The sequence below is a fragment of the Pteropus vampyrus genome, unplaced genomic scaffold (assembly GCF_000151845.1).
Source record: "Pteropus vampyrus isolate Shadow unplaced genomic scaffold, Pvam_2.0 Scaffold15, whole genome shotgun sequence".
Taxonomy (NCBI): domain Eukaryota; kingdom Metazoa; phylum Chordata; class Mammalia; order Chiroptera; family Pteropodidae; genus Pteropus; species Pteropus vampyrus.
Window position 1 is genome coordinate 15,757,289 of NW_011888796.1, and position 22,289 is coordinate 15,779,577.

A 22,289-nucleotide genomic window follows, 5' to 3' on the forward strand; every position below is an offset into this window, starting at 1 on the left:
TCTGGATGAAACGTGCTTTGGAAGCACAAAGCATATCACTTTTCTCATAGGGACTGTCCCCTTTTATACCCAGCAGTATATTTTACAGAAGACAAATTAACTGAAGGCTTTTCTTTTATTACATCTAAAGAGCTCTACATAAACAGGTAACATTCAATAGGTAAACAATTTTTTTCCAATGCATGTAATAAATATTTTCACTTGGTACTTTTATACAAACTGACATTGGTCTACTATACATTTTTAAAAGCCATTTTTACTGGTTTGGCATGCGGTATGGAAATTCTAAGAGAGAAAGTTTTAAGGCAATGAATCACAGATTTAAGTTCATGGAATTTATGGTAACTTTTATATCTGTTTATATACATTTCCCCCTTTGTTAATTAAACAATTAACAGCAGCACACTCTGGGACCACCAGCTATTCTCCTTCCCTCTTTCTGAAATCTAAACTTTTTTTTAAGTAAAAAACAGAATTCAACATGTATCGATAAATCAAAATTCTTACTAAAATAATTTCAAATGTGCTTTAAAGTCCTGAAGATCTTGAAGTGTTTTATGTATTTAAAACTGGAATTTTTAAAAAACAATTTTCCTTCCACAATTAGCAATTTAAAATTGGGATATATTTTCATTCAGTTTCAGACATCTGACTCAAAGGAAAATCTGCCAAGAAATCACATTTTCCAGAAGCTTTTGTGAATATTTCCTAAGTCGGTAATGATAAAATTGTGATGATGTCTAAATTAGTAGAAAAATTTTAATGCTCAAAATAAATTAGTCAACTAAGCGTGGCATGGTTAAGGTTCAAATAGTTTTAAAAAGACGTGTCCAATAATGCCCACAAAAGAACTAGAAGCCACTTCAACCCTGCTAGTCAAATAGCTATTTTACCAAAGATGTGTGATACACATACAATACTGTACAGCAACCCAAACATATGCATGCCTATTATGAATGACCAAGGCAAGGGGGGTGGTAGCTACTTGCCTAAAGATTCTGGGAATCCCTGTTTGTCCACAAACAGCATGTCAAGGTTGGCATGGGTTGGGAGTAAGAGTGGGCTAAAAAATAAAAAAGATGAAATAACTATGTGCTTAAAAAAAACCTCAGAAGATAAAGATGCAGTGCATGACTCTACTAATAATCACTACAGATCATGAAAGTCTGATTGACTAATATTGACCATGAGACAGAGTGATAGCTACTACTAATGCCAACAATTTGGAAAGTCAACAACTGAAGGGAACAAACTCCTTAGCATGGAATGAACTAAAATAGACAACTGCATGGTTAGTTTCTCCTGTGGAGACATAACCAAAGCCACTAGACAAACATTTATTTCTCCCTATTACCTATTCTCCCCTTGGGTTGGTATAATGCAGGACACTGAGGGGAAATTAACCCTCTCTAAAACTGGGCTGAAGAAAGTAGAGGAACAAGTTTTCAACCAGATCATTCAAAGAGTTTGTAATTCAGCATCATACACAAAGTTATTGATCAGAATTTTGAGACCCCTAACAACAACAGAAAAAGAAAAAAAAAACAAACAGAAATAAAGAGAACTATTCATTTTATCTTAGGTAGCTGAACAGAAATGTTTCCTGTTGCAATGTGAAATAAGAAGCAACTCTCCACAATTTAAGTAATTTATATCCCAATCCAAATTTAGACACAAATTATATTAGGTATTAGCCTAAGTTAATATAGCAACGAGAGTTTTTAAAATATTTACTCACCATAACACCAGATTCATTAAAAAACTTAACTATGTCCTGTTTTAACTGACAACGAATCTCTTTTTTTTATTACAAATTGTTTAGTGACTAACTCTGCCATGTATGTGTGGAATACACATGCATAGGGGAAGACTATATAACTCACTTGTCACTCACACACACTTGTCTATAAATACATATATACACACACACATATACATATCAACACCAACTTGTTTTTCAAAATTCAAGTCAACAATTTAGTGGCAGAGATGCTGTAGAAAAACATTTTTTTAGATGCCACATAGTCATGTGAACCATTAATTTTATCATACAACCAAAGATACAGCCATCTTGAATTTATCTGGATTAAAGTAGGTCACTTTGTTACCACTACAAGATTTAAAATGACAATTTTATACACAAAGGTGGTCCTTCATCAACTCTGAGAACATTATAGCTGTGATATAAAAATCCAGTCTGGAAAACTGGTAATCATTATGCCCCTTCTTTATCTTTTCTGTTAAACCTGCTAAACCTCTCAATCAGTTAAAAACTATTTCCCATACCTTCAGTTATTACCTGAAGAATGTAATACCTTCTCTGATGAGGACTTTGGAATACAAGTAGAACCACTTTTCCTTCCCTCCAACCCTCAATCATCTCCTGAAAAACAGTTTTCACTATATTTACATGTTTCATTACTAATAAGAATAGATCAGACTGATCCATGAATTCTCAAAAAATTAACTTTCCCATGTCATGCTTGTCTTTAAAAGATGAAAAATAAAACAATAGCTAAAAAAAATAAGTACACTTAGAACCAGAGTAAAATGACTAAGGATCAGCCCATTCTGAATTTCAACTGTTTATCAGATAGTAGATGTCCACAGATTGACATGTGTGGTGCATTATATTTTCCAAAGAGAATTTACTTTTAGGATAATTGACTGTCTTCTTTTTTTGAGGTGATGTAACTTTACCTCTGTCAGCTGCACAAGACAGCCAACAAGGCTTTCTAAGCTATTTTTACTTCCTACTTTGGTATGAAGATCTTACATGAAAACTTATTACCCTGTGGCCAAAAAAGCAGGTGTTCACAGACTTGGTTTAAATACATAATACTGGCAATCCAAATTTAGAATAAAGAACTAGACTAAAGTGTATTATTCACAGGTCTGCTAAGCCTACTCCTTACCCAGACAGCTTTACTCCAAACTCTAAAAACATAGTTAGGGGTATCTAGCAAATAAGAGAGAATATGTGATGGAGAACATGCAATTGGGATAGTCAATAAAGATGCTCATATGTGAGTTCAAGACCTTCAAAGCACTTTGAAAGAAGCAGGCAACTGAGTTATCAACTGAATGCAAACTCTGGAGAAGGAACAGTAATGACAGAAAAATACACAGACACACACACTGAACACACATACCCACGAGCTATGTCCTGAAAATACACAGGGAATGCAGTGGGACAGATGAGATTTATAATTTAAGGCTGGATAAAATATGCACACACAGAATATGCACAAACAGAACCCAAGTCTGTCATTTTTAGAAAATGGAAATTAAAACTATACCCCTCCTCCCCCTCCCCACAACAAAGAAAAGCCCACAACTTAAAACTTCAGACATGCAATTCCTTTTCTGTTATTGCAAATAAAATAATGCCATTGAAGTAAAATAAAACCAAAACCATAGGACAAACGATGAAAAAAAAAATCTTCAGAATCCAGAAAAATTGAACTGAAGGTGGGTTGTGGGTACGTTTTTTTTTTCTTTTTTTCTTTTCTTTCCTTTTTTTTTTTTTTTTTACAAGTGTTTTATCAGACAGGCAGTCTTAGATTTATATACAAAAGTAAAACTGAAAATATAGTTTTGTTCTCTGTACATTTCTTTTAATTTTTTCCCTAAAAAAAAGGAAAAAAACACACGTGTGTACTTTTCTAAACAGAATAAGGTAAAACATAGCACAAAGTTCTCGTCTCTCTGCCACGCTCACTTAACCTGGGTGGGGGTGGGAGCAGCAGGCGCAGGGAAGTCAGTCCAACGAAATAATGTCTGGTATGATGCCGAAGATGGATGCTGTGTCCGTGCTGCTCCTGTTTGTGACGGTGTGGCCATGGCTCTCCCTTAGGCTGTTGGAGGACACGAGGCTGCTGTTACTGCCACTACTGCTGCCATTGGTGGTTGGCAGAGAAGTACTGCCTCCTGCACTTAACTGATCAAGAAACATCTGTGAGGAGGTATACGGAAAAAATCGAGACGAGTGTAAGAGGTCTTGATCATCTGAAACTGCTGCCGCTGCAGCAGCGAGGAGGGAGGTGTTGTAATGCTAGGGAGGGGGAAAAAAGACAAAACAAATGTTAATTACATTTATAAATTAATAAGCTTTCTTTTCAGTAGAACAAAGTCCTAACTTTAACAGATTCTGAGGATCTGGTGTTCCTGAAATATTTAATAAAACATTCTGCAAAATCAAATGAAATGGCCTTATGAAATGACTGCATTATTGGAGAGACATTTTTGTATCTGAAATTGGGAAAAAAATTAATAAAATTTTTATTGTTTTAATTTATATTGCAAACAATCCTAAAAATTCTATTTTCAAAGAGCTATATGCTCAGATGTGGCAAGAAAGAGGACAGTCTACCCTCTTTCTCTTATGGAGATATTTGGCCAAGAAATTTATCAGTCAATATGATTCACTTCCCTGTTTCTTTATAAACCAGTACTGGAAACCAACAAATAGGTATTATTCTTACTATATAGGCATAGCTGACAAATAGATTTTGATTTAAATTCTTAAAACCTTAACAATACAGTAATGGGTACGACTACTCTGAATTTTCTAGGAAAATTTATTTTCTTTCTCTTGGCTTCATATTATACTTTTAAATATTTTAATATACAATTACAATGACATATAACATACCTGATTGTCTCCTGATAAGAAAGGAAAGAAATCTAATCCTGTGAGAGAAAAAATTATTTCAGTTTTGGGAAAAAAAAAAAAGTAAAAAAAACCATCCCAAATGTCTCAATATTTCAAAAACGAATATAAATCTTAAATGCTAATTCTAATCCATTTAGAATTTTAAACATGTAGAGTTCAGCAGAATGTTTTACATCCCTCTCATCTCTAGATTACTAAGACTGAAGTCAAAGCTTTAGCAATGATGTGCCCTTCCTGACTCCATTTGTAGGACCTTGGGCCATAGCTGCCCTGTTAGATCTAGCACTGATCCCTTAAATTGACAGTACTTTTCACCAAATGCTCTCACTGACTCCTCTTAAGTAACCTTTCAATCTACTCTAATTTACTCCTTACAAGTATCTCATGAAGTTAAGTTGTAGCACAGATTTTCTTTCTCTTTCTCAAATTTGCACACTTGCCACTATCTGTACCAGATTCTAATTCAGAGACTCTCCAGTGTCATGAGGCGGGGAAGAAGTATGAGGGGGTGTCTGCTGGGGTGATGGCTATTACAGAAAGACCAGCTCTGGTCCCTGGCTACAAGGAAGTCACTGCAAGCCTGCCTTTTCTAATTTGCATTCTTGTCCATATTGCCGAACGTGTAATGCAACAAAGAGCAAGTAAATCAACGTGAATAAAATGCCTCATTATTACATCTAAATTTGGGAAAAAGCACAAGCAAATATAGATAAAAAGATAACAGCAACACAAATACTTTGGGGATCCATCCACCAACTATATTCGAATAAATTATAACATGAGAACCTGCAAAATGTATAGCACTGTGGTTCTTGATAGTGAGATCTGGCAGTGGACTAAGTGAAAAATAGGACTGCATTGTCCAATAGAAGCTACTAAAATCATATGATATAGCCATTTAAATTTAATAATATTAAATAAAATTAAAAATTCAGTTCAGTCACACTAGCCACATTCCAAATGCTCAGTAACCATATGTGCCTAGTGCCTACTATATTGCTCAGTACAGATTACAATACGTCCCTCATTGCAGAAAGCTCTATTGGATAGAGTTGAAATAGGGTTTTCATTACAATCACTAAGAATCCACTCAACTACCACGGCTCTCAAGAATCCTTGGTAGTGGCCTGGGTTTTTCTAATGGGGATGGATAGAAGGAAGCTTCCACTTTGAGTTTTTGTATTAAATTTTCTACAATGAGCATATATGGTCTTCAATAGTAAAAAAGAAAAATGCTCTTCAATAATATGGCTAATATGCAAATTATTAAATTATAAAGATATAAGAGAAGAATAACTCTTCTTGATAATGTAAATGATTATGAATGCAAAATACATCGTACAAGTGAGTATACTGACATTATCAACTACTTTAAAAAAGAATCGGTTTCATTGGAACAAAAATTAACTTTCCAATGTCTCAATTCAGCATTATCTAAAATATTATACAACATAGTTACCCATAATACCTGTTGCATTATAACTGGATTCAGGGAACAAAAAATAATTTTCATAAATATCGATATTCAAATCAATATGTAAGAAGTCATCCAAAAACAACTCTGAAGCCACAAAACCTAAAGATCATTGCGATAGTTTTACCACTGGTGGTAAAACACTGGCTACTGATGAAGGTACAAACAAGGAATGGAATCTGTGCTTCCCTATGACTACAGCATATATTCCTCCCAGTTCCCTAAGTCCAAGCCCCTGTTTTCCCATCTTTCAGTTCTTCCTTAGACTCACCCAGAAGAAGATTATATAAATCAAAGGCATTCATTCATAATGCTATGTGACAATGTAGAAGAACTCACCTTGTAAGTCATAAGGCATGGGTGTCATGTGGAAAGGATGCCTGTAGTCTTGGATGAGGGATGTGTTAATGTAGCTTGTGTCTACAGCAGGGAGGCTTGGGGTGCGGGACACTGGAGATGCTTGATGTGGAAGACTTAATATGCTAGAAGAAGGTAAAGTTTGCATTACTTTCATGAGTCAGTTGAACTTTTAAGTTTAACAAACAAGGAAGCTGCATCTCACAATGAGTCCCAGCTTTTGTGCTAGAAATAAAAACAAAAGGAAAGCAATATATAATTTAGACTACTATAATTATAGTTGTTCCTCGGTCTCCACAAGGGACTAGTTCCAGGAACCCTCAGATATCAAAATCCTTAGATGCTCAAGTCCCTTAGTCGGCCCTCTGTGTCCATGGGTTCTGCATCCGTGGATTCAACGAACCACAGACCAAGGAAGCAAACGTGAAGATACCTAGGGCTGACTGTGTTAGAAAATAACTTGTATACTTAATAGCACTTTGCAGAGGCTACTGGGAGAAATAAATGAATGCAATGGCATCCAACATTCATAAATCATATGCTGTCTTAGGATCATAATTACACTTTCAGAATGCAGGAGGAAGGCATGGCTGAGCCACTTCAATGGAATAGGAGTGAAAGGTATCTATAACAGCCAAGATTCTGGAACCTTTTAAAAAATAAGCACTGGGCTGTCAGGTAGTAAAAGGTTTATGTGAAGTCCTTGCAAAGAAAACACATACAGCAAGACTGGGGAACTGTAGCAATCTGAGCAGTGAAGAGTTAACACCTGGCTTCAAGACTTGTAAGCTTTAGGAGAAGAAAAACTAGGTGCAGTTTATCTTGGTATATCCAATGCCCGCACAGCCACTAGCATGCTGTTTACATAAAAGGCCTGCTGAATGATCGAAAGCAGAGAAAGACAAGGAAAAGAGATGCTCCAAAATGAACAGGTGTGGAGAGGTTTCAAAGGGAGAACAGTATAAATGGAAAACGAAAAACAAAAAGAGGGTTTGGAATAGAGTGAAATGTTTAAGTAGCTGAATAGTCAAATCTTGTTTTCTTTACCAGAAATTAGTCAAAAAGCAAAAAGGAGGGGAAAAGAAATGAAATGATTTTGAAAAGAAAAAGAATTCTAATAGTCCTGAGTGCAAACATAAGGATCATGTGCTATCCTAACCATTAGGAGGCTAACAGGTATATAAATCATAGAAAATAAAGGAAAAAAGAAGACATATAGAGGCTGTCTTTTGCTTTTAAAACTTCATGTAGTCTACGGCTACAGCCATGCCACCCTGAACACGCCTGATCTCATTAGATCTCGCAAGCTAAGCAGGGTCGGGCCTGGTTAGTACTTGGATGGGAGACAACCTAGGAATACCAGATGCTGTAGGCGTATTAAAAAACAAAACAAACAAACAAAAAACAAACAAAAAATCTTCATGTAAAGTACTTGGGCTGTGGAGATGTAACTTTAATGGTACAGAATATTTCAAAAGGTGCTAAGGCTGGATTTCCAGGAATGGAGTTCTAGTTGTGACCATCTACCACATTTTATGAATGGGAGATGAAGCATAAAGTACACTCTCATCTGCTTCATAAAAATGTTTCATCTAATGGAAACAATTAAACCTCTCACATCTATAAAAAGTGCCATTTTCCATTAGCTGTCTCTTCTGATAATGCCTAAGGGATTACGAAAGAGAAGAAAGCAGTTGAAATGCTAGTCTTTGAAAACATCTTGGTATATCAAACAGCAAAGGAAATTTCTGGATGAATACTAAACACTCAGTGGCTGAAGACAGCAAAGTATTTTATATTTACTGATGTTTGCCTCTTTCTAATTCCTGCTTAGCTCCTTTCCTTTACATTTTGTGATAACATTCTGAAATGCATTTCCACCTTTACAAAACACAATAACAAACAGGATATTCTGGCTTTAGGCTTCTATTCATCGGCTAGTCATTATTGTAAAATGGCCACTAGTACTGAATATGATGTTATTCTTCTAAAAATGTCAAACTTTCAGGTTGCTTGTTTAGTCTGAAAACACAGAAAGGTCTGCCATTTGCAAATACTATGTCTGGGTTGAATTAAGCACTGGGAAGCTCAGGAAGTAGTTAATGCATCTAATGTAATTTTCCAAATATAATAAACACAGCTCTTTCTGGAGAAACAGCAAAGCAAATATACAAAGAAAAATATTACATTTCTAAACACTCAAAAAACTTTCCTTTAAGGAGAACTGTATATTCAGATAATAAAATTATTGCAGTTTATATATATATAATATATTATGACTATTAATATTCTAAAGAGTAAACTAACACATGTAATTATACATTTAATCCATAAAGTATTTATATACCCAGAGATTTATGAAATAACTTTTCATGTTGCAATTATGGCATTTAAATAAATAAATATATGTATTTGGTCATACTATGGTTTGATAGTAGATATAAATATCTATAGAATTAAAATTCTATAGATATTTTTTTCTAACTATGCCAGCTTCTGATAATTTGATTTTTCTTTTTCTCCCACTCAGATTTATAAAATAAGTATATGAAATAACAAGATCAGGCTTGCTGGGTAACAGCCATCAAGTTAGGCTTTAATCAGAGATGAATGTTCATAAAGTAGGATTTAAAGTAGAACGAATGTTTAAATATTCATTTTGTTTAGAATAATGATACTGCTTTTAATGTCTTTATTGCTGTCTGTATGCCGAGATAAGCTACTCTCCAGTGAAAATACCAATCTGTGTAATGTGTTTGATTGTATTATGACGATTCCTGAAATAGTCAAAGTCCTCTAACAAAGTCCTCTAAATTTATCATGATTCTGCTTTTAATGTTGCAACTTTACCTTTCAAGTAACTACAGATATATTCAAATAGAAAATCTTCTTCTCTCATCAAAGAATATCAAACCTGAAAAAAATCTGATTCCAAGCACAGAAATGCCCACTCTTGGGCTAGTGTTAACTTTCCCTCTTGCAATCTGTAACAACGCATTCTGATGACTTTGAAATCTGTAACAACGCATTCTGATGACTTTGAAATCTGTAACAACGCATTCTGATGACTTTCCTTCTCTCACTTACATTCTTTCTCCAAGTGCTACTGCTTGCTGGAAGGAGATTTTTTTGAATAGCTCCTATTTGGTTACAACGGCCCATGTAATACTCCTGAGACATACCTAAAAGGGGGCACATATATTTCTAGCCTTTAGTGTACTACAACTGTGCTTCAGCAAAACATGAAGTCTTTTTGCTGAGAATCCCCAATGTGTCTCATGAGACTAACAAGAGCCTAAGAGTACAACTAGAGTTAGCTACTTGTTTAACCATCTTCTACAAAATGTTAACTCTTTAAGATTAGGACTGTATTTTTATTCATTTTATTATCACCCGTAACTAACATGGGGTGTTTTACATAAAATAAATAACAGTATTTTGTGATTGAGCTAAAGCATAAAGGTACATTATTATTGATACGATACTAATGGGAAATGAGTCTGCAAAATAGAAAGCATGTCTACTGTTAACTTAAGTCTTAGACTTCCATATTTCGAGGCAGTTTTAAAGCCTTTATTTGAGCTTCCTCTGCTTTCTACTTGAAACATTCTACTTAAGGTTAATTGCACAGCATATATTTTCCAGTTTGAGTAAATATTCTAAATCCTATGAGCAGCATTAGAATCACTTGGGAACTTACTAGAAATACAAATTTTCTCAGTCCCTATTCCTGAATCAGATATGGGGTGGGGAGCAATGTGTGTTTTAATAAGCCCTCCAGGTGATTCTGATGTATACCAGGTGATTCTGATGAAAACCACTGTATGAGAACCATTTTTTGGTATGATCAATACCATATCCAAGTGACCTTTTAATGCATTATCCCAATCCCTCAAGAATGTCACATACCGAGGGAAAACTCAACTTGTCCTTTGATTGCTAAGATTTACAATACTGAATAATCACTTCATTTGGCAGATCTTTTAATCCTACTTGCAAAATTAACTTTCACAATTTTTTAAGGGCTCTGTACTTACCCTTTATTATTTAGTGGTGATGTGGGAGATAGGGAAGGACAGGTCCTCTTGGCAGATGGCTCTTCCTCCTCTTCATCAGATGAACTGTCTATGGTTAGGTCAATCACCTCTACTTTTTTATTTTTATTTGAGGACTGGTGTTGAGAAGTCACCTGATGCTCCAAGGCAGAGCTCAAGCATCCTGTGTGGGAATGATCAAAACACAAGGCAAAAAAACCCTATGACACTTTTTTTTTCTCAGTATGCTAATGGATTAATTTATCAGTTATAGCTTAGACTTACAACATTGCCGGGGTCAGAGAGCAGAAAACCAAGAGTGGCTCTGTTCCCCTAAGCTTAAAACTACTATTTATTATTAGTTGTTAAAGGATTTTTTTTGAAAAACAATTCTGAATTAAGGAAAACAAGAAAAATGTATGTCCACTTCAAAAAACAAGCTGTTTTGAGGGCAAAGACTATCTAGTACATATGTTTACCTGTATAAGTACTTGATATACTTAAGAAATGTTATGGTAACATTTTTTAAAATCATAGCTTCTTTCCAGCAAAACCATACTAAAAGCCAGGAAAAAAAATGTAAATGAAAGAACATTCATGATTCTGTACCAAATCTGTTAAAAATTTAAAAGGATACCATTTCAAAAGCATGACTTTACAAAGACTTATTAGATTATGTTACTTTGAAATTTTATACCATAGAATTTTGAAAGCTGGCAAAAAAGTGAGTTTAAAAGAAGTTTTACTACATTTGAACATTTAATCAATAATTTAATAAGAGTTATAGAGCTATCCATAAACTGTTGAGTTTTTTTTTTTTTAAAATACAATTTGGGCGTTTCAATATTAAAAGCCAAGGCTTTACAACAGCAAGACTGCCCCACCCTTCTGGAAAACTAATACTCACCATCAACTCCATTGTAAGAGGCAGAAACTTCCTGTACTTCCTTTTTTGATCTCATAGGTGCCCAAGAGCCATCCTCCTTAAACTGTATTTCATCGCAATCTGTACAGTACTTTAGGATTTCCATAAACAAGCTATAAGAAACAATTTATCCTTTAAATATCACATTCTACATGCAGATAGAATTATTACTGTTCAAAAAACATTCAGACCTATGTTTTGTACAAGTATAAATAAGAAAGAATAAGTGGAACAGACAGGTTATATTTGTTCTCAAAATCTAGGGCTAAATAGAAAAAGTTATTTTTCTTCTTTATACTTATTTTACATAGTCCAAATTGCCTACAATAAACATCTTATTTGATAAACTGAAGCAATAATACAAAAATATGTATTGAATGTTGTCTCCTTGATAAATATGCAGATATTAAAGAACATGACTTGCAAAATGTGTGTAAAATTAATGGTCAAATGCTTAAGTTATAATGTTAAATGAAACGAAAGGATAAAAATTATTAATATTTCACAATTATGTGAAAACAAAAATCAGAAAACATTATCATAAAAATTTTTAATTTTCCTACATTTTCCAATTTTTCTTTAAATGTGTATGTGTATATATATATGTAGATGTGTATATATATACACATGTGTGTATATATATGGTTTTTAAAATAAGAAAAGTCCCAGTTGATGGAGGAATCTGAAGCAATATAATATAGAGTTGGTAGAATATTATTATTTGATTCAGATTTATTAGTGATCATTGTTATCTCTGAAAAATTAAACATAAAACATTTACGTTACATATTTACTCCTCCCCATGATTAGTTTAACATCTTTTAAGCTCTGGGTTACCCTTATAATGCTAAATGTACTCCATTCCTTATGTCACACCTTCAGACTCCTGTGTTTTCTCAAATACTATAGATAAGTTGCCTTAAGTGTTTTACTAGAGAGTACAGGAAATTAAGACATTTTTCTCCACAATTTCTCTTTGTTCTGTGGCAAAAAAGCAGGGGAAAGGAGGCTAAAGAAAAGGTTAAAATTTAGAAGACATTCCAAGATGTCTGGTAGGACAGATAAAACATAGGGGTATTAAAAATTATTGTTGCGAGCTGTAGGTGGACAAGAAAGATGGAGACAATTATTTCAGAAGAAATAGAGAAACAAAGTAAGCTGCTATTCATTCAGTGTGCTGATCAGTCTGAGGAGCCCCTACAGCTGGGAAGTATAATGGACCATGACTGAAGCACAAGAAAATTTCCCAAAACAGGCCAATTTCTACTAAAAATTCCAATTTTTGGTGAGCTTAAGTTAACCAGAGGTTTACAACTCTTTCATTCTTATTCTTTAATATGGTCTGCTTGTCTGGGAAAAAGTGTAAGCATACCCTGCTTAGAATCATTGTTGTTTTAAATGGTAAATGTCAGGAAGCTCTAACAGTAAAGCATACATTTCCAAAACAAGAAGACATCAAGTTAAAAAGGAAAAATGATCATAATATTACTTACTTTGGAAAATACTGATTTCCAAAATCATGAAAATCCTAGAAATAGGTAACTCAGAAAACACTACCTGTAGAATTTTCATCCCAAACCTGATGAATAACTAACTCAGATGTCATTTCAAGGCAAAAGGAAAAACTTTATATTGACATACCCATCAATAATAAGGTGTTCATATGGAGCCTTCTTATCACAAACAGGACAAACCCAAGTTGGTTTTTTCTCATTCATCTGAATATAAAGAGTTGCGTCAAAACACTGCAGATGAGAACATGTAAGGGCCCGACATGGAATTGTCAGCCGCATTTTACCAAGCTTAAAAGAGGGAAACAAAGTTAAGTATTAGACAACTGTTATTCAAAATTTAAGTTTTCATAAAAATTTCCTGAAGCATAATGTGTATGTGTTCTGATTTTAAGCATACTATGTTTACTTTTCCTCAATACAGAAGAACATTAAACACATTTTTCTGTAAAAAATTACAGGTTAAAAACTTACAGTATTTCTTTGAATATTAAACAGTGACTATGAAACGTCTACAGCAAAGGTTGTTTACCCTTACTCCAAAGCTCACAGATCAGCTTTACAGGGGAAGGTCCATAAACTCTTTGAAATAATATGCAAAATTCTGTAAGTGTTTGCATTTTTCTGGAGAGAGTGCTTCTATCAAATTCTTAGAGTAGTCCCTGATTCAAAACAGTTAAGAACCATTTTACTGGATTTGAGAAAGGAAAAAAGAATACCTTATTAAATATTGTAGTACACAAATACAATGACATTCACTATCAAACTGATATCTAAATGAGTAGTTTGTAGGTCAAAATGAAATGAATGGCAAGCATCCCCTACGTTTGACTTAATTGCTAGTGGCAGCTCTGAGAAGAAAACCAAGTGTGTGTACTGTCTGTATTTCCTCCCTCACTGGGCACCATCACAGGCAATTCAGCAAACACCCCCAGGAAATCAAGACCCCAGATCCCTAGCACCTCCAGCATGTTATGAGACTTCACCTTCTTGCTCTGCAAATGATTCTTAAGCTGACATAGGTTGAGTCTGTCCTAAGAATAAAATCTGCTTCGTCTGGTACCTGAACTTCTAGCTTTGATTCAAGGCAGAGAAACTGCCCAGAGGCCTTCCAGGGGAGCTGCCATGTAACAACCCCCTTCCCTGGAAAAGGTTGGATTATCACTGTGGGGTCTCCAGAGGCTACAATGGCCACACACAGGCAATACCTCATTTTAGTGCACTTCACTTTATTTTTCTTCACAGATATTGCATTTTTTACAAATCGAAGACAAAACCCTCCACCAGCAAAAAGATTACAACTCACTTTACTGTGGTGGTTTTAACCGAACACGCAATCTCTCTTATGTGCCTGAAGTACAGAAGTTATCTACTTTCGACAACCACATTTGCTAAATACCAGGAAAAGATTTTCCACATATTTGCGAGCCTAGAAAATATACAGACTTGAAAAAGATATGAGTAAAATGATGGGGGACGGGGGAGGGAAGGAAAAGATTCTTGGCTTAGAAGAATTTCAGGAAAATGTGCAATTTCCTAGTCTACCAAGGAAATTAACTGTCATTTGGGGCCCTAAATTATTGTTCTGGTATCAATGATTTACTGTGCCTCTAGGAAAGGCCCTTAACCTTTCCGGGCCTCCTTTTCTATCTCTAAAGTAACACTGTTTCCTCCTTACTCCAACAGGATGTAGTAATGAAGAATATAAAAGGACACAAAATGTACCATAAACCGGTTTACAGAATAAGTAGTATGGATAAGAGGAGTGCAGAGAAAACTGATAGTTCCCTTCTCTGTGCTCCCAACTGTACCCTGCATATGATTATACTATTTATGTGCATGTCTCTTCCTACTAGAGACTCACTGGACTCTTCTCCTTAGCCTCAGCACTTCCTGCTGTATAGCAGGAAGATGGTATGGTGCACTGATAAGGCTTCAGCATGCAAACTGAGTTGTTTTAGAAGGCATCATTCATGGAGTGTGCACAGGCTGTATGCAGCACGTGAGCAGAAGTTCTGGAGTTATGACTATCTGGGTTTGATTCCTGGCCTCACTACTTACTGTGTGAATCCTGAATGTTATTTAGTCTCTCTGAGCCTCAGTTTTGTAAAATGGACATCATAAGATTGTAGGATTTAAACTGTTTATTGCATAGTACCTAAAACATAGTAAGTATTCAATATATATGTCACCCATTATTAAAGTACAAGAACATATTTGCTTCAAATTCTTTGTAAACTGCTAGGAGAGCCACCCAAACTTCAGCTCAGTCATTCTTCTATTCTATGGTCACACAATATTAAACAATTTCATGACTACCTTTCTATATTTCCATTCAACTTTTATGATTTGATTTGCATAAGCACCTGATGAAAAGAAAAAAGGACAAACTAGTATTTATAACAGAAGAGCATCTATTTACCATCAGCCAAGGCATGCTTCACTAGTCCAAAGACATTTTCCAAATAGCAATCTGGTTGGTGGTACTAAATTAATTTTTTATATCCTAAGTCAGACCTTAACTTAGCTGTGAAGTACAAAATTCCTATTGAGTAGGTATTTTTGCTACTGTCTTAATACTAAGTAGAGAAATCAGAGACTAAGAATCCTAGACAAATAAATAGTAGACAAGGTTCATGTACTGCCTAACTAGTAGGCTACTTCTGAAAATTTATAAAGACAATGGATATGAAAGTAAGTTCTTCATCTCACATACCTTCATCTCCATAAAACCCAACTGTCAGTCCATCTTTTTAGTCAGAGAGCAACTCTCAAGTCTTTATGATCTACCAAAGTGACAAGTTTACCCTACAGAATTTTTAAGGAATACTGCTATATGAATGGCGCAGAAAGGACATTTATAAGTAGGTATAGAAAAGAAAAAGTTCACTTTCAAATGCATTATTACGCAAATATCTTGCTTCAAAAAATCACAAAGTAAATATTATATGATAATCCTCATATTCCTGATTTTTAAAAACAATCACTAAATTCTAAATACTTCTCTGTAAAACAACAATAACAGCAACAACAAAAAACATAATGATTACTCTAATTTGGTTACCAGGAGAGAAGGTGGGTTTTAAATAGCTTCATCTTATAATTACAAACCCTCCTCCCTCTTCCTTTTCTAGGATGTGGTGCATATTTACATCATTTGTAAATGAACACTGAAAACAACTCCCAAATGAGTCTGCTAATGCCACTAACCTTACCATAACATAACAGTGCTATATTAGTAACTGATGATGCTGCAAAAGAGAAAATACCCAAGCTAGATAAGTTTAAACCAGCTTATATCAAAAGAACCCTAATCTTTGTAAAAAGAAATAGTGTGATATTAATAACTTCATTTTCATCATCAATATTTCATAAATATATTTCCAAGGAGATTTTTTTCTTCATCAATTCCAAGTCATTTGTATTTGAGTTTGTAAGTCTGAGGAATATCTCACAAAGCAGGTTCTCAAACATTCTTCCAGCTCTATTTTTAATAAATCAGAATTTAAAATTTCCCAAAGAGCAAAAACATTTTTAATTATTTTCATTGCCTTTAGCTAAATAGCACACAAACAGAAACTCATTAATTTTGAGCTATGTACATCACAAGAGCAATTCAAATGCACAGTCAGACATCATATTTACATATTTCAAAGGGAACAAATCTCTTTTATTATTCTATAAATTTGACATATAGATGAGTTGTCATTATTTTTATTTTTAGAGTAAAAACATACCAAAAATATATTGCCTTACTATTCCAGAATTGTAAAGGAATTGTCCCTTTAGCCAAATAGAAATCCATAAAATTATTATAATTATGGATTATATGTAGTTTTTCTATGATCTAAATTTTAAAAGCAGATGTGAATTTAAAATGAACTGCTAAAACTGTTGAAACTAAAAAAGGGAGGAGTGGGGGGGAATATGAAAAGAAAAATTAAAAAGCTTACCCACTAAATTAAGAGGTGCAAAGAGCAAAATGTGATTAATGTTTTCTAGTAATACAGAGATCACCTGAACTATAAAATTCAAAACTACTTCTATAAATAAAAAGGTCAGGATTTATATTGCAGTGCTTATTTATGTTTCATCTATGTGCTAAATGATAAAAACATCATACACATTAGCACAAGTGTAAACACTTTTAAAATAAGACTGCAGAAAAAAGCAAGACTTCTCCCAGTGATTTAAATGGGAGATGAAGCTCATGCACTTTTCTAAATTTATCATATTCTCTGAATTGGTGTTTTATAATGAAATAGGGTGGCAAGGAATCATATGGAGGGAAAGGTGAATAAAAAACTCAGGAGTTTTGAGAAAGAGGGTAGGATAAGTATATAACTTAATTTTTTTAAATTTTTTTTTATTTTTAAATTTTCGTCTTCTTCCCACCCTCCACTTACCTGGTCTGTGAACCATTTTTCTAAATGGTAAAAATATCAGATTCCTTTATACCATAGTCTGTTATAACATTTATTTGCTTACTTAAAAGTCAACCACACATACCCCAGCCAATATTTTTTATTGTTGTAAAAAACACATAATATTAAATTTATCACCTTAACCATTTTTAGGTGTACAGCTCAGTAGTGTTAAGTATATTCAAACTATTGTACAACAGATCTCTAGAACTTTTTTATCTTATAACAGTGAAACTCTATACCCACTCAACATTAACTCTCCCTCCACCCAGTCTCCTTTCTGTTTCTATGATTTTAATCACTTTAGATACTTCATATGAGTGGAATTATACAGTATTTGTGCTTTTGTGACTGGCTTAATTTGCTTATCATAATGTTCTTGAGGTTCATCCACATTGTAGCAAAAGACAGGATTTCCTTCTTTTACAATGATGCATAAATGCTGCATGTATATACCACATTTTCTTTATCCATGTATCTCTTGATGTATATTTGCATTGCTTCCACACCTTGGCTATTGTAAATAATGTCATAATGAACAAGGGTGTGCAAATGATCTCTCCAAGATTCTGCTTTTAATTCTTTTGGATATACACCAAGAGGAATTGCTGGATCATGTGGTAATTCTATTTTTAATTTTTTAAGAAACCACCATACTGTTTTCCATAATGGCTGCAACATTTTACGTTCCCACCTATAATGCACAAGGGTTCCAGAGCATCCACATCCTTGCCAACATTTAACATCTTCTGTTCTTTTGATAGTGGCCATCCTGATGGATGTGTAGTGGTATCTCATGTGGTTTTGATTTTCACTTCTTTAATGATTAGCGATGCTGAACATCTTTTCATATGCTTGTTGGCCATTTGTGTGTCTTTGGATAAAGTCCTTTGCCCATTTTTTAATTAGGTTGTTTGGTTTTTTCCTTGAGTTGTAGAAGTTCCTTATATTTTCTGGATGTTAACCCCTTATCAGATACATGATTTGTAATTATTTTCTCCCACTCCATAGGCTGTCTTTTTTACTCTGTTGTTGTTTCCTTTGACAAGCAGAAAAAAATTTGTTTGTTATAGTTCCACTGGTCTATTTTTGCTTTTATTGCCCATGCTTTGTTGTCGTACCCAAGAAATCATTGCCAAATTCAATTGAAGCTCTTTTCCTATGTTTTCTTCTAGGAGTTTAATAGTTCAATGTCTTACACTGTAGTCTTTAATCCATTTTAATTTTTGCGTATAATATAAATGAAGGGTCCAAGTTCATTATTTTGCACACGAACATGTAGTTTTCCTAACACCATTTGTTGAAGAGATTGTCTTTTTCTTCATGGTGTAGTCTTGACACTCTGTTAAAAGTCATTTGGACATATATGCAAGAGTTTGTTTCTAGGGTTGCTATTCTGTTCCATTAATGGGTCTATATTATCTGTCTTCATGTCAGTACCGCACCATCTTAATTATTGTTGCATTGTAGTATGTTTTGAAATCACAGAGTGTAAGGCCTCAAACTTTGTTCTCATTAAAAGATTGTTTGGCTATTCTGAGAGTCCCTTGAGATTATATGGGCATTTTAGGATTTTTTTTTTCTATTTTTGGAAAAAAAAAAAAAAAGCCATTAGGATTTTGATAGGGATTGCATTGAATCTGTAGATCACTTTGGGTAGATGGATATTTTAACAATATTAAGTCTTCCAATCCATAGGTATGATATGTTTAGCCATTTATTTGCATTTTCTTTGATTATTTTTAGTAATGTTCTGTAGTTTTCAATGCAAAAGTCTTTCATTTCCTTGTTTAATTTATTCCTAAATATTTTATCCTTTTTGATACTACAGTAAATGGACTGTTTTCTTAATTTCCTTTTCTGATTGGCCATTGATAATGTATAGAAATGCAATTAATTTTTGACTGTTGATTTATAACCTGCAATTCTGCTAAATTTATTAGTTCTAAGAAGTTTTTTAGACTCTTTAGGACTTTCTACATGAAAGGTCATGTCATCTGTGAACAGCGATATTTTACTTCTTCCTTTCCAATTTGTATGTCTTATTTCCTTTTCTTGTTGAATTGCTATGGCTAGAACTTCCAGTATTATGCTGAACAATAGTAGTAAGAATGGGTATCCTTTCCTTAATCCTGATCTTAGAGAAAGAGCTTTCAGTCTTTCCACATTTAGTACAATGTTTGCTGTGGGCTTTCCATATATGGCTTTTATTATGTTTAGAAAGCTTCCTTCTATTCTAGTTTGTTGAGTGCTTTTATCAGGAAAGGATGTTGAATTTTGTTGAATGCCTTTTCAGTATCAACTGAGATGATCATATGGTTTTTATCATTTTGTTAACATTATATATTATATTGATTGATTTGTGTATGCTGAACCATCCTTACATTTCAGCTATAAATCCCACTTGGTCATAGTGTATAATCCTTTAAGTATGCTGATGAATTCAGTTTTTTTGTTTAGGGTTTTTGCATCAATATTCATCAAAAATAGTATGCAGTCCTTCCTCTACCCTTGTCTGTCTTTGTTTGGTTTTGGGATCAGGGAAATACTGGCCTCACAGAATGAGTTTAGGAATATTACTTCCTCTTCAATTCTTTGGAATAGTGAAAAGAATTGGTGTTGACTCTTCTTTAAATGTTTGGTATGATTTTCCAGTGAAGCCATGAGGTCCTGGGCTTTTCTTTCTTGGGAGGTTTTTGATAGCTGCTTCAATCTCCTCACTAGTTATAGATAGTCTGTTCAGATTTCTTATTTCTGCATGATTTAGTCTTGGTAGGTTATATGTCTCTAGAAATTTATTCATTTTTCCTAGGTTATCCAATTTGTTGGCATATAATTACTCATTGTAGTCTCTTATAATTCTTTTTATTTGTCATGTCAGTTGTCATGTCTCTTTCATTTCTAATTTTAGCTATTTGAGTCTTCCCTCTTTTTATCTTAGACTAGCTAAAGGTTGTCAATTTGTTGATCTTTTCAAAAAACCAATGCTTGGCCTCATTGATTTTTTTTTTTCTGTTGCTTTTCTATTATCTATTTTGTTTATCTCTGCTCTAATCTTTATTGTTTCCTTCCATCTGATGACTGTGGGTTTACTTTTCTTTTTCTAGTTTCTTCTGATGTAAAGTTAGAATGTTGACCTGAGTTTTTAATATAAACATTTAGTACTATAAATTTCCCTCTTCCTACTGCATTTGCTACATCCCCTAAGTTTTGATATACTGGGTTTTGTTTTCATTTGTCTTCTGATATTTTCTAAATTCCCTTGTGATTTCTTCTTTAACCCTTTGGTTGTTTAAGAGTGTGTTGTTTAATATTCACATATTTGTGGATTTTCCTGTTTTCCTTGTGCTACTGATTTCTAGTTTCATCCCACTGTGGTAAAAGAAGATACTTTGTATAATTTTAATCTTTAATTTGTTAAAACTTGTTTTGTGGCCTAACATGCTGTTTTGGAGAATGTTCACCTGTACTTGCAAAGAATGTATATCTGCTGTTGGGTGGAGTATTCTGTATAAGTTTATTAAATCCAATTGGTCTACAATATTGTTTAGCTCCTCTGTTTCCTTAATGACCTTCTGTCTGGTTGTTTTATCCAGAACTGAAAGTGGGGTATTGAAGTCTCCTACTGTTATTGTGTTGCTGTCTATCTTGCCCTTCAGTTTTGTCAATGATTGCGTATTTGGGAAAGAATTTTTAATAATAACATATAAAGTCTGTAGTCAAAATATTTTCCCTAAGAAATGGCTATAGTAATGAATAAAAAGATAGAAGGATATATACAAAATGATAGGATTTAGTGGTTTTTAATAACTTCATTGTATTTTTTCTATAATTTATAAAAGTTTAATAGTGAACAGGAGTTCTCTTAGCAATTACAAAACAAACAAAAAATTTTTTAAACAAGCTATGTAGCCCTTGCTCCAAGGCAGCCTTGGAGGCTCAGTAGCAGCAGCTTAAGATCTTACAGAAGATGAAAAAACAGTGGAAGGTTCAATAATTGAAGATAAATATGATGAAGCAGAGGTGGAAGATGAACCCACAGATCTGACAGAAGATAAGGAGGAATAAGATGTATCTGGTGAATCTGAAGTTTCACTAAGTGCAGATACAACTATTGATTGTGAAAGGAGAAGATTTTCCAGCAAATATCATTATGAAATTCCTGGTAGGCTTTACAAACAAGGGTACAGAAGATTTTATTGTTGAACCCCTAGATGCCTCATTCCATTTTCCTTAGGATTACCAGTTTTATATAACACTGTAGTGCGACCCCAGAGACGGGCAACTTTTGAGTATTCCTTCATTCCTGCAGAGTCCATGGATGGATGACCCTTTGGTCTAGTCATCAACATGAACTACAAAGACTTGAATGGTAATGTCCTCCAAGGTGCTGTCTTCAATCAAACAGTTACAATTATTAAAAAAGAGGATGAGTCAGATGAAGAAACAATTTTTATGTATATGTTCCTTGCTGGTCTTGGGCTCTTGGCTGTTGTTAGCCTTCCTCAACTCCTAGAATCTAGAAACCGCAAGAGACCCACAAAGAAAGTAGATGGGTACATCAAGTCAGAATGATGCTGACATGAGTTAAATTCCTCAGGAAACTCTGAATCAGATCATTAAAGTGTCACCAAAAAGGTTGCCCAAGAAATGGGCACAGAGGAGATCAGTGAGATCTGATTAGTAAATGTTCCTTTGAGGAACAATTCAGTCTTCACTTAACCTGCCCTAATGTTTTTCGGCCTGAATGGGAATTAGTACAGAGAAGCCATATCACCATAGAAGGCAACTACTATTTATGTGTGGACTGAGCAATCAGAGCCTATGGTGATAATATTGCTGAAAGTGCACTGCATTCGTTTTGTTAAAGTAACAAACTTGTTTTTTTT

The 22,289-nt window shown here is 34.0% G+C and overlaps 1 protein-coding gene and 1 pseudogene across 1 annotated transcript in view; one reads left to right on the forward strand and one right to left on the reverse strand.

Moving 5' to 3' along the window:
* Positions 1–96: 96 nt before the first annotated feature.
* The window catches only part of PIAS1 (protein inhibitor of activated STAT 1), a 108,841-nt gene continuing 86,648 nt past the window's right edge, over positions 97–22,289 (reverse strand). Inside the window, exons 11-16 of the mRNA XM_023526818.1 lie at positions 13,107–13,267; positions 11,448–11,578; positions 10,544–10,724; positions 6,489–6,631; positions 4,655–4,692; positions 97–4,054 (exon numbers count right to left, since the gene is read on the reverse strand). Coding sequence (XP_023382586.1) covers positions 3,761–4,054; positions 4,655–4,692; positions 6,489–6,631; positions 10,544–10,724; positions 11,448–11,578; positions 13,107–13,267 — 948 coding nt within the window. The 3' untranslated portion in view covers positions 97–3,760. The remainder of the gene's footprint in view (positions 4,055–4,654; positions 4,693–6,488; positions 6,632–10,543; positions 10,725–11,447; positions 11,579–13,106; positions 13,268–22,289) is intronic.
* On the forward strand, positions 7,763–7,881 carry LOC111735834 (annotated as a pseudogene).